Genomic DNA, 17,539 nt, shown 5'->3' on the forward strand with positions numbered 1-17,539 from the left:
GGTAGAATTTGTCTTGGATGGTTTAACTGTGTGCTGTCCAAGAAGCATATGGCTATTGAGAACTTGAAATGTGGTTAACACTAATTGAGATGTCCTGTCAATGTAAAAGTCACAGCAGACTTTGAATACTCAGTGTGAAAAAGAAAATGCAAACCACCTTACTGATAGTTTTTATACTGATTACATGTTGAGATGGTAATATTTTTTGATATATTTGGTTGAACAAAATATGGTACTAAAATTAAAATTACCTATTTATTTTTACTTTTTTCAATGTGGCTACTAGAAAATTCAGAATTATTTTATGGCTCACATATATTTCTTATTGGGCAGTATTAGCTTGGTTAATCACCTGCTTAGAGGCAGAAGTTTAGACCCAGTCACTTCTCAATGACCTGTGAAACTGGGATTCTATGATCTCTCCCAGCAGCCAGTGTGACTTAAAATTCTCACAATTTGGTGAACTAAAAGACTATGAGGGTAGATGAAATCATGCTTCATCTGTCCCACTATTAACGCGGCTGACCAGGGCCAAGGCCTCCACTGATTTATAGTTGGTTAGCTCCTCCTGACCTCTCAGCCAACAGATACTTTGATCAACCTGACTTAACAGTTTTTGAAATAGGGATGGGAGTGGGGAAAATGTTGAGGTGAGAGTCCCTATCGGGGACAATACCCAAACCCGAAGGTACAAGAGCTAAGGCCTGAGGGCACAGGTTTGTTAGGACCTGCCACCTGAAATAAGACTGAAATGAGAACATGCACACGCACGCACCCATACATACCTGCCTCCTCCTGGCTCTTCGTTCAAGGTTTCTAAAGATAAGATGACCTAGTTTCATAACCCAGTTTAACCCAATCCCGCATGAAGACTCTGTTTCCCTAATCTTGTCCCTGAACAAAGTGGTGAGGTGGTGTATAACTGTGTTATGTTTCTACCTGCCTAAGAGAAAGCACTTCTTTTCTTAGCATTGTCAACTAGAGGAAAGAAAATATGGTCTGGATTTAGAATCTGGCTTTGTTTGTGTTGAACCTATTTTCCACAGCCCTCAGGATTGGAGGAAATTTTCCAAGGAGAGAGGAAAAAAAATGAACTGAAATTAAAATCGACATCAAAACCAACATGCCCTTTAAGAAAGATCTGGATGGCTTTTCCATCATTACTTTGAAAGTTGTTTTAGGCAGTGTAATGGGCAAAAACAAATTATAAAACAGTGGAGAGAGAGTAAGACCCACCTCCTTGCTCCCTGCTATCATACTAAAAAGTGGAAAGAAATCTCTAAGTACAAATTAAGTCTCCACCATAGAATCAGGCATGCGACATTTAAGAGAAGACACACATTATCTATACAACAGACATACTTCTGAAGGATCTAACTCACTCTAAACCGGAAACTTGGATTCCAGCCCAGGGGATGAGAATATTTTTTTTCCTTTTTGAGTATTACTCCCTTTCTGGCAATTTAGCTTGTTTTCCCCAAAACTGGCTTGGCCAATATGCATGACATGGTGCCCATGGGAGCAGCCCCTGTAGGTTGTCCCCGTGAAGGTGAAGAGGGGGTAAATTGGGAGGAATGAGATCAGACCACTGTTGTGCTTTAAGACTTAACACAACGCATCATACCAGGAAAGAGATTTTAAAAGAGTTACCTGGGGTTCAAATAGCATAAACCCATATATTTTTCAAAAAGCAGCTTTGGACTCTTTGTCTACCAATCCTTTCAGGAACTGGAGATTATCTAAAGCTGGTCAACTCCCAGTAAAATGTCCCCTTCTCACTGATTGAACAGAAAAGCTGCAATCAATTTGTCCCCTGACATCTGTAGCCAGATAGTGGGTAGGCCTATGATGCTGTGCTCTCCATTGCGAAGAAGAAAAACCAAGCAGAAAACACTGTCCCTTCCTTCAAGGAGCCTGAAATTGAACTGAGGACCTACAATAAGAAAGCAACTAAAACCCACTAATTTGGTTCTAAGGTTTATAAGACAGTGCACCGTGGATAGAGGTACTTTGAGGAAACAAAGCAAAAAGTGAGCACGATAAACAGAATTAGTTCAGTTGAACAGATGAGCATGACCTGTCACAGAGCAAGAGAGGAAATCTCTATAGGAAATAGCAATTTCCATATGTGCCTACTGTTGTCACTAGAAGGCTCAGGTGCCATAGTGAAGACTGATTTGGCTACTCTCCACACATCAACATTCAGGGTTCTATCCCTGACATGCATGGAGGGGCAGGCTTATGCTCAGGCTGCTGGAGTGCATGTTCATGAAAAGTCACCAAGAAAATGAGCTCATGTGAGACAGAGAATCTGGTAAGTCATAACAACTATTTGAGTAAATCACAGCACTGACTTTGAGGACCAGCTAAAAATAAAAGAGGGATAATATATATCACTAAGTAAGGAAATGAGAATATAAATACTTTAAGGAAATTATTAAGTCTGCGTACACGTCAAACCAACGTATACACCTGGCCAAAGTACACAGGTGCCTACAATCTAGGCTCACCAAATCAGCACCCTTCTGTGTCTCAGGCACCCCCACCAGTAGGCTGCTCCTCAAAGCCCTTTGCACAAAGATATTTAGGAAACAGCTGTGCCCCTTTCTGAAGACTTTGGCATGAAGTCAAAAACAGGACCCCTTGGGATTCTACAATAAGTATAAACGTAGGGACTAAGTTTTCATTCCAGCTTTTAATTCACCCTGAGTTGTCTTGCAACTTCAGATGCACCATGAACAGCTTCGGTATCTGTTTTCTCATGGGTGAAATGCAGAGAGGGGAGGTGACATAAGTCAGGGGGTCAAAGTCCTATAGACCTTTGAGATGATCCTCATTCCCCTAAGCCCTCCCCCTCATCTGGGAGATGCATACAAGGCTCCAAACCAAATCAGAGATCAGTAAATAGTAAGAGTGAATAAGTGAAGATTGATAATTTCAGTGCCTTTAGTCCAGAACAGTGGGCTGATAGAGGCGGGGAGGCGGTCATGCTGTTTTTCCACAGGGGCCAGGCAGGGTGTGGGATGAGGGAACGGCAGAGACAGATCCAGCCAGTGGCCTGGGCTTACACTTTAATCCGAACAAAGAAAATCCTGGTTCAGCAACTTGAACAGACCAGCAAACCTTAGGTGACATAAATGAAACTGGTGAAAGCACATTTGTTAGGAAAAGCCAAAAATTGTGAGGCAAGGGCAAGTCTTAGCCAAAAAAACAAAAATAAAAACAAAACTTTAAAATGTTTTTAGCCATCTGCTTCTTCCTCTCTTCTGAGAAAAATGTTTTACATGATCATAATAAGGAACTGTAGTTGTTGGTCACTGCTCGGTTCACTAACAGCAATATCAGCCCGCAGTTAATTTTTTTTTCACTGTCACATCTTTATAGCTCCTTGCACGTCAGATCTTCAAATATGCCCTCAGATGGAGTATCTTCAGAGGAGGCTTTCAGCATTCCCTCCATTGTTAAATATCCCCAAAGTATTTCCTGCCATGCTGTAATCTCACCAGGGCACCAGGACAGGGTGCCCACGATCAAAGGAGAGGGAGGAAGAGAGAACTTGGTTCTTACTTGCTCTTCCCCTGCTGTGTAGTGCAGCGTCCCACCACTGGCCCAGAATACCATTCTGATGAAATATTAGAGTGCATACATCTCTACGGGAATCAGAAATAATACCTTCTTGCCAAGCTTCGGCCCAAGCAGGACACTTCTTTTTAAAAGCCTTTTCTGATAACTATTTCCACCGTCAAATAGGGATGGAGCATCCTTCCTGGCGCTCCACGCCTCTGGGCCCCTCTATTCCAGGTGCCACCACCCTATATGCTTGCTGGTGACTTCTTGTCTGCCGCCTGCTTCCCAAGCTTCTTGAAGCAGGAACCCCACCTTCCTCCCCTCAGAGTCCCAAGGAACCAGCGCAGGCTCCAGCGCAAAGCAGGGACTCAAATGTGTGATGAATTAAGGAATTCATCCACTGTTTTCTTTCTGACTAAATAAATCTGCAGGCTGTACCGTTTACAAAGAACTTTCACACTTACTGCCATGTTTGATCCTAATAATGCCCAGGAAGTCTCCCTTAGAGAGGGGCCACAACTGTCCCCGTCTACTGATGAGGACACTCAGACTGAAAGAAATCAAGTGACTTGACTAATGTCACACATGGGGCAAAAGGATTTAATGACTTTTTCTATGTCAACAATTTAAACTACCCTTCATTAGAATCCTGCCTCTCAGACAGGGTCCTACTACTCTAGGTCAGAGGATTGTTTAGGCATCATGAACATTAAATCCACTGGTTTGGGTCCCTGACTCACAACATTCTCGTAACTGGACCAGGAATGTTGCTCTTTGATCTTATTTATCTGCTTGTTTATACGTTTAGTTCTTGTTGATTATATAAACACGGGTATGAATATATTCTATATTCCATTATGATTTAAGAGTTTACCAAGTAACTGGCCTGGACTAAAGGGAAGCTCCAGGAGACGAGCATTCTTCCTGAGCACCAATGCAGAGTACTGAGTGAAGAATACAATACCAGAGTATTCCAAGACTCTTATCAAGGAAGAAGCTGCATCTCAATTAAGTCCAATCTTCTGCCAGGTACGCATACATGGGCATGTGTCCAGAATGTAAAATAAGAATGTCAGTAAGTGTGTGCTTGGGAGAGAGGAAGAATTGTTTTAATATAAAAGGACATTAAATCATGACATATAGGCTAAAAAAATATTTTAATCAAAAAAAAAAAAAACAACTCTTTTCCCACCCTGCCATGCTCTTTCATATGGGAGAACATGAATTATCCTCACTGTTCAATTCAACCACAAATGCTAAACAAGAATCACCATCAAGACCAGACCGGAAAAATTTTAGGGCAGGCCTCCTCTACCTTCAAGCTGCTCCTTACATTCATCCCTTCAGGAAGAGACAAAGCCTTTCAGTCCACAGTGATAGATGTCTTTGACCAAGAACTTGACTCACCAAAGAACCTCAATAAATGTATTCTGATTGATTTAAGAACTTCAGAATGCAATCTTCAGCTCATGTTAATAGTTTCTGTGGATGTCTTTTGGTTAAAATTGGTGACTATATCAATTTTATAGACAGGAGGGCATGAAGTACGTAAAATGTAAAATGAAATCATCTTCTGTCAGGGAGAAACAAACAAACAAACAAACAAAAAACCCAAAAAACATAAAAGCAAGCTCCTAAAAGGAAAAGAAGGCAGTTTGAGCTGAGGAAATTAAGCTTAGATGACACGAAGTTGCTAAGGGTAAGCTCTATTCATCGTCGAGTTGGCAAGAACAATAGAGCACGTGCACAGAGATACTTTTTATCTCACAGCTGCAAACCCAGGCAGTAGCACCTCAAACGATTCATGGAGTTTTTATTTTAGTCTGGAATGCATCCGATTTCATATACAGGAGCTATGTTGCTGGAGGTTTGAGAATGGAACTATGGCTTAGGTATCTGAAGATGGGTCGGTGAGCAATATTGGAAATGATTAAGTCTTACTTTGTAGCCATAGCGATCCTGAGAATGAGAGAGACACACATACAATTGAATTACGTTGAAATGAAAAAGCCAACACCTACACTCCAGTCCAGAGTCGCTCTGGGCTCCTTCGCTGGACCATTTGCCACAGGAAGGCTGAGGGGATGTGCAGGAGCCAGGTGCTGCAGGCCTGCCCGGGAGATTGCTTTCCTGCAGCCAGAAGAAAAAAAAAAAAAAACAAAAAAAAACACACAAAGAAAAACCAACATCAGAAGGTCATACACAGCGAAAAATTTCCCTGGGGTAAAAACAATGCCTGAGTTAGTCTTCCGCATGCAAAAACCTTTGCAAATGTATTGGAATCTATGTCTCTGAAGTGCATGACCAAGATAGAGGGTGGCAGGTCTCAAAGACGGGGAGACAGAGGGGACCACTTTGGGGGGGCAGCATTGCTTCAGAAATAGAAATTAAAATGTAAGCCCCTATTCAGGGTAGAGGGCAGAATGCAGGTCTCTCCGTTTACAAAAAAAAAAAAGACAAGGGCCTGGGTGGTGATAATACTTGGACAATTTTAAAGCTGTCAGAGGCTAAAGGCAAGAAAAGTAGGCTCCTGGGGTCTTCTATTGAAATTCCTCCATTTCCCAACAAAGTGTTCTCCAAGCGGGTCACAGCACCAAGTTCAGTCTTGCTCCTCTCAAGAACATCCTTAAAGTTCCAAATGGGAAAAGACTGATTGGTAGCTGCCAAGAAACAGCACATGCTGAAAGAACACTATCTTACCAAGGCCCACGGAAAGATAAAACCAAAACACGTGGCTTAGATTAGGTTTGTAACGTGGAACACAACAGAATGCAGGTCAGAAAGGAGGGAATGAATCAGGAGAGGTTGAGAAAGTCAGCCCTGACCTTGGTCTGCAAAGATAAGAAATGAGAGGAGTTGCTTTAGCAAGCAAATATGACAATGGCAGGGTAAAGGGAAGGGAAGGGAGGTGAGAGCCTGGTGGACTGAATGAGAACAGCAAGATCGAGGAAGAAAGCAGGGAGATCTTGTGATACCATCATTAATAATGTTAAGTTCAATTTCTGCACAGCTCCATGAAAAATGCCAGACAAGGGTCTCAAGCTTCAATGTAAGTGCTGATTAATGAATTAACTAACTGGCTCCCTGGAAAGGAGAGGGGTTTTCCCTCCACAGGACTGTCCACATGTGCTTTGAGAATCACCTGAACTAGAATCAGGTGGGTCTTGTGACCCTGCAGCTGAGCCCTGAGTAGGTCTGAGGCTGAGGCCCAGGAATCTGCATTGACACATGCTTCCTTCTGTAAGCTAACTTTCAAACTGCTCTGTGGGAGTGTGGAAGGACTTTAAAGAGGATAGGAAATGGAGAATCTCCCATATGCACCCTCAGGAAAGTGAAATTTAAGAACTTAGAGACTGATTTCAGGTTAATGCCTAATTTCCAGAAGACTGGAAAGCTAACCCTCAACCAATGAACATCTACCAAGATTGTCTCCCCATCCTCAAGCCGCTGAACTTGCTGCTTGGACTCAGGCTAGACTCCCTGCACTTCTGGCCATAAAAACAGCCCACCCCAAACTGTTAATGGACTTGCCTGGGGCTTGCTACAGTTTTTGTGTCCTGAATTGCAACTCCTGAGCTATTCTCAAATAAACTCAATTTCTGGTAATTCGAGCTTGCCTTGGTTTCCCTCTTTATTTAGGTTGACAAGAGCAAGTACGTTTGGGCAAGTGGGGGAGTATTAACTTACCCAGGCCCATCAAGGGGGTGGGGAAGCCCTGAAGGAAAGCATCAGCAACTTCATTATGTACTTTACCCCCATTAGCTCTCAGCATCCTATCTCAGAGGATGTGAACACTGCAGTAAGAATCTGCCGTCTCGGACACTGGACCTGCAGACACACAGGGTCCCCAGGGAGGCCCAGATCCTCAGACTCCTTCACCCATCTCACTATACAGAGGAACAAGGCTGCTGACAGGTAGATGGGGGAAAGGAAGGCAGTGATGGCCAGATATATGGTGAATCGCATCAGGACTGAGCCCCTGAAGGGAAAGGAACTTGCCCAGGAAAGGGGGAGGAGTGAGAGCAGAATGTAAAAGCTCCATTGGAATCTAAAGGCAGATAATCTCTCTGTTCTGTTCACTGATTTCTGCAAACTCCACCCAGAAATGGGATTTGTAATTGACCAAGATCAACAGTAACCCCAAAACTCAAAGAAAGGCTGGGTAGAATACAGAAAAGAATCCAAGATCGTGCAGCCACTGATTAATGGTCAAGTATGTCTAAGAGCTCAGCAAGTGCCCGGCCCTTTTTCCCCCTCTCTTATATTCCCACACAGGAAGTCTCAGAAATAACATCAAGGTCTTTAGTAGTTGGAAGTGATCCCACCGAACTTGCCAGTAGCCTACTTTCAGAAGCTCCCACAGGGTCACACACAATGTACTTGCTTTATGTAATCCTCCAAAGAGTCATTACAAGTGTGTAGACCTTTAATGAAGACATTCCGATGACAATTTTCTCTTTCCTCACTTTCGTCAAGGCAAATAATTAACATCAATTTTGGCCCCTTCACTGACACCAACCCTTTTGGGTTCCCAGATCCAATTACAAAGTTGGCAGACAGGTGGGGGGTGGGGAGTGGGAAGCTGGGGGTTCCTCCAATATCAAGCAATTCTTAGACACCAGCAGGGTGTCCCAGAATTCAACTTAATTCTGACACTATCTAACCAGAGCTAGCATCGGATTCCATGGGCTTAGCGTTCAGTCCTACAGGACCACTCCCCACCCCCACTTCAGATGCCAGTCACAAGCCCCGGGCTGTTACCTGGGCTTCTGGCCAACCAGCTACAGATCAGAGGTTCCAATGACCTCCTCCTTAGGTTTGATTCATTTGTTAAAGTGGCTCACAGAACTGACAGAAACACTTAATGTTTACCCATTTATTAAAGGAGATGATAAAGGATATGAATCAACAGTCAGACAAAGGGATACAGAGGGTGACGTATGGGGAAGGGGTGTGGGGCTTCCATCCCCTCTCCAGAGGCCTCACTCTCCCAGCGCCTCCACCTGCTCACCAACCTGAAAGTTCTCTGAACCCCATCCTGGGTTTTTACTGAGGCTTAATTATATAGGCACGATGGATTAAATCATTGGCCATTGGCAACTGATTCAACCTTCAGCCTCTCTCTCCTCCCTGGAGGGAATGAGGGCTAGGATGGAAAGTTCCAACCCTCCCATCACAAGATCAGTCCTCATGGCAAACAGCCCCCACCCTTGGGTGGGGTGCAAAGCCACCTTCATTAACATAATGAAAAACACCTCTTTCGCCCTTATCACAGGTTTCAGGAGTTGTGAGCAGAGGTCTGTGGATGAAGACCAAATACATCCAGATGGCCAAATACATATTGCTTATAAATCACAATATCGCAGCCCTTCACCCCAAAGTATATTCTGTTCCACTGTGCAATAAGCCAAGAACACTGGAAGATTCTTATATGGTGCTCCTTCATGGCCCATGCATTTTTCTCCACCTGAGTTCAAGAACTTGTGTAACGTTTTTCTTTAGGACTTTTCTCTGGCTTTGAAGCAGGCTGTGTGTGATTCTGAGTCACGGCTTCCATCACAAGAAAATCAGATCTCTGCAGCATCAGAATCTACAGGTCCCACCTTTGAATCCTTAAAACACAACTTAAATGTCAGTGTTCTAACAAAAGATAATAAACAGTGCCTGAGCACAAGGCCGTGGAAGGGCTGAAGAATTCCTCAATCTTGGGTTAATGAGGAAAATACAAGTCCCTCATCTTTTCATGAATAGCCACAGAGAGCTGTGGTCAGAATAAAAAAGAAGGGAGGGAATACAATTCTGCTGGCCCAGTGGACATCACAGGACAAATGAGCTGAACTCTCCAGAAGCTGGAGACTGACCATCAAAACCTATGTTCCTAATTAAAACCGCCGGGAGGGACACACTGCCGAAATAACCAGATTAGGGCGCGAGGGCTGTGTGTGTCTCCAGAAGAGCAACGTGGCAATAAGAGAACAGACATACAAACCTTCGACCCTGACTAAGCCCTGCAAGGAAAGTACAGTCAAATGGCACTCTTTCCCAGCCAGTGAATAGAAACAATTAAGTAAGGGCTTTTGCTGCTTATTTATTCCTCATTGTCGGTACAAATTTAAGGGTGGTTTTCTGTGACATGAATAGGGGGAAATTGTATACGTACGACACAGATAAACACTGATTAGGAGGAAAATAAGTAAGAGCCATCAAAGCGGTACCGGTATATAACTGTTAAGGGGCCTCACAAGAGGTTATTACATAAGAAGGAGAATTGGAGAAAGGTCTGTAGGAACTACAGTGAGGTAGGAGGCGACTTCTGATTACAGCTTTTTCCATCTTTATAAACAGCTGTGTGAGAACATCCTTTTCTCCAAGAGCTCATCTATGTATACACCTTTTGTTCCAAAATAAGAAAGCAATTTCATTATTTCTCAGACCTCAAATAAAATTAGTGTAAGTTAGTTTTCTATGTGCATTCATCTTGGTTGTAGGAGATGACATTTCAGAGTGGTAGAATTTGGGGTGTGTTGAGGTGGCAGGGGTTTTATGTTACAAGATGCTCCGGTAAGAAAATCAATGGGGTTTCAGCTTCTCATTTTTTTCCTCCTGCCCAGAATCCTCCCAAACCTAGAGTCAGTGAGACAGTGAGATCCTTCCTATTAATTTTACAACAGCACTTTGTTGGGATGGTTATAATGGCAAAAGAATCTTTGAAAAGGACAACTGGGATATTAACTGTGAAACAGATATACGAAAAGAAAATATTCTATAATGCAGTTCCAGCCGCACAAAGTCACGGTTAATGTCAATTACCTGCCATGAAAGACCTCAAACATATTTAAAGTATAAAAGCCATCATACATTTTAAATAGCATTCTATTATTTCCTTTACTTCATTCAATAAGACTACAAACTCCTAAAGGACAGGGCTCAATTCATCTACTAATCTTATTACATTCTAGCCCTGGAGTAGACACAGCAAATATACTATAAATGCTTTCTGAGTTAATGAATGAACTTGACCAAAAAGCTAAGCAAAACAGCTTGCTGATTAGATCAAGGGTTGAGAAATCTGATTAGGAAGATTTGACTTATTTCCCAGCCTGTGCATTTCAGTGATACACTTTGCAGAGAGGGTCAGAAATCCTTCAAAGCAGCCCTTTAAAGAAAAAGGCAAAAGAGGTAGAATTCAGGGTTAAGAAGCCTAAGAGACATCAAAACGGCTTTGTGATCAATGTAAAATAAAATCCTATTGCAATAACATTTGTAAAGAGCATAGGGTAGTGGTAATATTTTTATAATGTATTTATTGAAAGATATGTGTGGCATATACTCTTCACAAAGAGAATTTTTTAAAATTTATGGGAAAACATGTAAGTGGTTATTTAGCCAGGATACCCTCTAATTATCCATTTTGCAATTTTCTCTCAATTTGCTCTGGTTCCACCCTGATTCCAAGTTTATAAGGCTCCTATATTCAATCCATCCCCATCTTGCCAACTCCCTTTCTGGGTGATTCTATGAATAGAATAGAATGAGGACCCCGCCTGCTGAGCAGAGAAGCACCAGAGAATCAAGAGTTTCCCTTAGCCAGGATGTCTCCTAAGAGAAGCAACTGACACATTAGAGATTGGTGAACTCATCTCCTTGTTTTGGAAAAAGAAGCAGCTGTCTAGAAAGGTACTCCATACCTTGGTTTAATTCTCCAAGTGCCTCAAAAGGGATCTTAATCACTGTGTATGTGTTGGTGTGCTTTCCCCCATATGCTATTTTGGTAGTTTGTTTATATTCAAAGCAGCCCACAATGCTCCTTGGTTGATCTAGACGAGATGCCTGCACTGTTAAGGATAATTCACATGCTTTAAAAAAAAAAAAAATTGTCCGAAGCTCCACACAAACTCCAAATATCCCACTAGAGATTTATTTAGGGGAACAAACCTTGTGTAATTATTTGAGCCTAAATCCTAATCCATATTACATATGAACGCAAAGTAGTTTTTGACAATTTTAATGTACACTGAAATTTTTGAGAACGTAATTATTATTGAAACAAAGGTTGTTTTTAGTTTCCTACGGGTTGTAAGTCATTCAAAAAATTGCCTCTGGTGTTGAATCTTCAACACGGTATGCCTGTATTACTCATGTTTTCAGCTGTTACTTTCACAGTGATTCTCCAAGAGCGGTGCTCAACCTTGGCCTGTGGTGGAGCTTGACATCAGTCTACTTAAAAGTTTTCCAGGTATTTCTAATGAGTATCCTGGGTTGAGAGCCACTGTTCTACATAGATGTGCAAGCATGTGACTATTTCATTACATCTGCAAATGTGACTAAGCCCTGGCATTTACCCATTGAAATATATTCATCCATTCAACGATGTATTTACTGAATGTCTATTTTATACCAAGCACCGTTCTAGATGCGTAAGATGAATGAATGAATAAAACAGATATAAATTACTGCCTTTGGGAAGCTTATATTCTAGCAGGAAATACATTTTGCCAGGTACAGAATCATTTTACAGATCTTACATATCCCTCACAACAATGAGGGAGGTACTTTTATTATACCCTATTTTATAATTTTAAAAAAATGATACTACATGGGGGCGCCTGGGTGGCTCAGTCGTTAAGCGTCTGCCTTCGGCTCAGGTCATGATCCCAGGGTCCTGGGATCGAGCCCCGCATAGGGCTCCCTGCTCCTTGGGAGCCTGCTTCTCCCTCTCCCGCTCTCCCTGCTTGTGTTCCCTCTCTCGCTGTGTCCCTCTCTGTCAAAATAAATAAATAAAATCTTTAAAAAATAAAAATAAAAATAAATTAAAAAATAAAAAAATAAAAAAAAGATACTACAGAACAGTTGTGTGTCCAAAATCACGCAGAGGGGAAGAGGTACAAGTGGGATTTGAACCCAGGCGTCTAAATCCAGATTGTATATACCTAACCATGACACAAACCCACACTTCTATGAAATTTTGCCAGCACACACGTGTATAGCAAAAAGACATACAATGCTCTTACTATGCCAAATTTCCAACTGCCTCAATTATAAATGTCCCATCTCCACAACCAGAACATAAGCTTCTCCTAGGAAGAGGCCAGTCTGGGAGGCACTCAAGTGTACAGATTAAGAACCCACTTGACCTTACCAATCACTAGCTATATAGTCAAGGTGCTTGAACTCTCTTAGCCTTGGTGTCCTTATATGTAAAATAAGAGCAACATTACCGAACTCAGAGACAATTTTAAAAGAAGTGTGCAGGGGGCACCTGGGTGGCTCAGGTGGTTAAGTGTCTGCCATGATCTCCAGGTCCTGGGATCATGAACTCCAGGTCCTGGGATGGAGCCCCATGTCGGGCTCCCAGCTCGGCGGGGAGTCTGCTTCTCCCTCTCCCTCTGCATCTCCCCCTGCTTGTGCTCTCTCTCTCTCTCAAATGAATAAATAAAATCTTTAAAAGAAAAAAAAAGAAGTGTGCAGGATGCTTGGCACATAGTAAACAGAAAAAAATATTCACTACCATTATTATTCTCCTACATATATTGGCAGCCCCACAGCATTTGGCCAAAGCTAGGTATATGGTAAATCTCTGAATACATATGTGCCTTTTATTTGATTCCTGTCAAATATTCCAAGTTCTCTGAACACTTCCGTTCATTCAATAAACATTTAACAAGCCTCCATTATGTGTCAGACAGTTCAAAGGGGTTATTCAAACAGAAGGTTCTTCTTCAACTCATGGTAAATAATTCCATGATTGCCAAAGGAATCATTCATCCCCCACAACCTGCCTACCTGCCCAGTGAAAATTAAAAAGCACCATGCTCTCCCCTCTGACAAATTTACCAACGTGTTTTTTTAAATGCCATCCAAATGCCATTAAAATTATTAATTTAATTATATTCATGTAAATGAAAGCAATACCAAAAAAGGCATTTTTTGTTGTTGCTGAACCTGTAAAAGCACCCGGGCTGCTAAATGCCCCTGAGAACTTGTGAACTCATCTGTTAAACAGGATTTATTTCCCAAGCCTAATTCATCGTAACTACATTCCTACAGCAAGGCCAGCATTGGCTTGTTGTGAGATGTGGCAATAAAACTCACTTTAAAACAAGGAGAGAGATTTCCCAACTGGGATTCATCAGGAGTTAATCACATTCTTCTTAAGGTATCGGTTGAGGGGAAAAAAGTAAACCTTGGGAATGGAGAAAAAGAATCATACTGTTATGGGTTGAACTGTGACCTTATTTGGAGACAGGGTCTTGACAGAGGTAATCAAGTTAAAATGAGGCCGCAAGGCAGGTCCTAATCCAATACGGCCGATGTCTTTATAAAAAGGAAAAATTGGACACAGACACAGAGGGAAACACTGTGTGAACATGAAGGCAGAGACCAGGGTGATGGGTCTACAAGCCAAGGAAGGCCGAAGGTTGCCAGCCAACAGCCAGCCGCTAGGGGAGAGGCCCCAAAGAGATTCTTCCTCACAGACCCCAGAAGAAACCAACCCTGCCAGGCCCTTGATCACAGATTTTTAGTCTCCAAAACTGGGAGACAATTCATTTCTATTGTTTGAGCCACCGAACGTGTGGTACTTCATTACAGCAACCCTGGCAAATACACATACTTCAAAAACAGACCCAAAGTTTGGCTATAGTATGATAGGGTTTGGCTAAGTTCAGAATGTTGACTTCTCTTTTCCAATTGCCCCATGGAACTTTGGGTACCTTCCTGTCATAATGCTACCTTTCAGAAACTAATAATATTTAAACAGAAACACATTACTATGAAAAACCACTGTTCAAAACAACATTCTCATACAAATAGGTAGTGAGCATCTGACAAAGTTTTATTTAACTCATTAAGGAGGTAGCCAGCAGCAAAGACAAATGCAAAATCAAAGCGTGTATAAGAAATGGAGATTTTTGATAGTCAGAAAAGAAGTATCTAAAACGATTGTAAATAAAACAAATGAGCAAAGAGGAAACAAAGAGAGAGGCAAACCAAGAAACAGATTCTTTACTATAGAGAACAAACTGATGGTTACCAGAAGGGAGGTGGGTGAGGGGATAGGTAAACAGGTGATGGGGATTAAGGAGGGCAATTGTAATGAGCACCCGGTGATGTACGGAAGTGTTGAATCACTATATTGTACACCTGAAACTAATATTACTGTATTATTAATATTGCTGTATGTATGAATTTAAATAAAAACTTTTAAAAATACAAAATAAAATAAAATAATTGCTAAATCAGATGTAAAATTAGTTATCTTTCTACAGGTCGATCACAACTTATCAGTTTTTCATAGGTTAACCTCTTGTATCTTATGGGGATATAAACTGTTTAGCACCTCTATCAGTTTGGGATTATTAAGCAAATATACAGAGACAATGAAATTACAGTGCCCAGAAGTATCAGTTAAGAGTCTGTTACTCAGTAACAAGGTTCTACTTCTACCGGAGCTGGCTAATTAGAATATGTTCTAGTGAGATAAATTAAACAAATAATAAACTTAAATAATTTTAAAAAGTCAAATAACCATTTTTCCATTGTCAAAATTTGGAATAATTTTATTTTCACTACTCATGGTTCAAGTTATTATATAGAATTCCTGTGTAGCTCTACACATGTCTGGAATATTCTAGAAAATCTCCTAAAATAAATTATCTCACACCCCAAATAATAATAATAACGATTTATTCCCTATCTTCTTCAATTTCCATAATTTTAGCTATTTTCACTCAGCTTGGAAACTGATTCTGAGATGGACGTGTTCAGGTTTACTGGAAAGTTTGTGGGTAGAGCTTGTGAGGGAAGCAGAACCGGCAGTGAGAAGCTGAACTGTGATGCACTTGCCACAAAGTCTGCAGCTGATCGAATGTGAGGTTCTGGAGCTGGAATGGCCCTTCAGAGCTGTTCTAATTTCAGGCAGAGACGAGACCTTGCAACTCCACATCCACCAGTCTTTGGGTATGGGCCGCCCCTTGGGAGAGCATAACCACAGGCTAGAGATTCTCTTACACAGGTGCCATGTCTGAGAAGGGGCGCTGCTGTAGACCATCGGCAGCCAAGGCTCCCGGAAGCTGGAAAGAGGAGCACTTTGGTCTTGGGAAGGCATGTGGGCAGCAAAATAAGCATCCACTACACACTTCTAATACTCATGACAAACTTAGGAAATGGGTAATTTTATCATGCCCGTTTTGCTAATGGAAAAACTGACATTAAGCAGTTGGAATAACTTATATAAGCCATACAGCTAAATAAGTAATAAGGCCAAGACTGGAGCCCAGATGTCTGGCTCCAAAGGCTCCATCGCTCAGCATACCCTCTGACAGGGAAAGAGAGAAGGATCCAGAGATAGTGCAAGATCTGGGTGTGCAATGGACTGAAAGTGGCCATTGACAATGCCCTGGTGTCAGGCTGGCTGAAGGGTATTTTAAAAATGGCAGTTGTTGAATGCTGTGATGGAAATGCTTTCTTCGTCTCCTCCATATTTTCCACCTGCAGCTGAATCTTCAGGGAAGTCTACTCCTTGTCTTAGAGGCAGCAGAGTTTTATGAATGTGGAAATTGAAGCAGCTGAATTTTACATCTAGGTCAATGAATACAGAATAGATGTTGCCTACTGGAATAGGAAGATAATCCAAAATTGAACAAATCTAGAAAAAGCATGAGCCTGAGAGCAGAAATAACCTTAAGAACATAAGCCCTCCGGGAATTCACAGAAATTTTAGGGGAAGGGATTTGGATTTCCATAGGGCTCTTCCCAGTAAAACTATCAACAGGAAAAATTTAACATTAGAGCCTCCCTCTCCATTTCCATGCTAACACTCCACTCCCTACCTGCTTCCATTTCCATCATCCTGCACCTACAATGCCTCAAACACAGTCTTGCTCAACTGGTGGTATCACTGAATAGATCACCCAACACAATTTTGTCAACTGAAGGGAGTTTAGGATGTCTCTCGTAAGAGTATTTGCATTCTCAAAGGGGACTCAGAAAAATGCAAGAACTTGCATGACCCAAAGGAATGGAGTCAAATGACATTCAAAGTCGTTAAAATAATTTTCCTAAGGCACAATCCAGAATATTGTAAATACAAATGAGGTATGGGGTGGGAGGCTGGGGTTAGAAGCAGAGACCTGCTTACCTACTTTGAGGTCAGCCCTAGGCAAAATGGCTAGGTCTGCAGAGAGAGAGACCCAAGAGCATATCTATATGTTGAGAAGACACTGCCAATTTGTATCAGCGAGGGAAGGGTCCTGGCAAAAAAACTAAAGATTTTCCCCAGATTGTTCCAATAAAGAGACTGTAATAAAGCAACTAGTTAAAGGTAGGATTAGGGAACAAACCACTACCTAATCTCAAGACCTACAATAAAGCTAAAGAAACCAAGAGCATGTGGTATTGGAGAAAAGGGATATCAAGGCCCCATGAAACCAGAGAACAGGTTTATGGTTGTCTTGGTGCAGTAAACCAGAATTAGTATAAAACTAATCCAAGTCTTAGCCTTCTCTTTAGCAGACAAAAGAAGCCCAGGCACATCAATCTGTTCTCATATTTCTTATTTTTCAAATCTTTTAGTCACATTTGCAACTCTACTAAATTCTGAGATCAACTTGGCTCTCAGCTGTATCTCTGAGTGCTAGGTAGACAGCAAAGTGACTTATTTGAGGTCAAATAGCTAGTTGGTGACAAAGCCAGGAATAGAAATCAGGCCTATTCATCCATTCCAGTTTGTCTATATTATCATTGTAACCTCTGTCCATCCCATCCAGTTTGGCCTGCAGGTATACATTTTCATTTCTCTGTCTCCCTAGCAACTAACTTATCACTCCCCAAATCTTCATGTTTCATATATGTTTTGCAGGCCTACTTGCAAAAGAAAGAAAAGGAAAGAAAGAAAGGAAGAAAGGAAGAAAGAAAGAAAGATAGGTGAAGGAAGGAAGGAAGGAAGGAAGGAAGGAAGGAAGGAAGGAAGGAA

The 17,539-nt window shown here is 41.7% G+C and overlaps 1 protein-coding gene across 1 annotated transcript in view; it reads right to left on the reverse strand.

The window, feature by feature from the left end:
• DGKI (diacylglycerol kinase iota) overlaps positions 1-17,539 on the reverse strand; it is a 428,452-nt gene that overhangs the window by 274,443 nt on the left and 136,470 nt on the right. Inside the window, exon 2 of the mRNA XM_035021183.1 lies at positions 5,589-5,697. Within this exon, the coding sequence (XP_034877074.1) occupies positions 5,589-5,697 (109 nt within the window). The remainder of the gene's footprint in view (positions 1-5,588; positions 5,698-17,539) is intronic.

The sequence above is a fragment of the Mirounga leonina genome, unplaced genomic scaffold, assembly GCF_011800145.1.
Source record: "Mirounga leonina isolate KUSES-001 unplaced genomic scaffold, KU_Mleo_1.0 Mir_174, whole genome shotgun sequence".
NCBI classification, from domain to species: Eukaryota; Metazoa; Chordata; class Mammalia; order Carnivora; family Phocidae; genus Mirounga; species Mirounga leonina.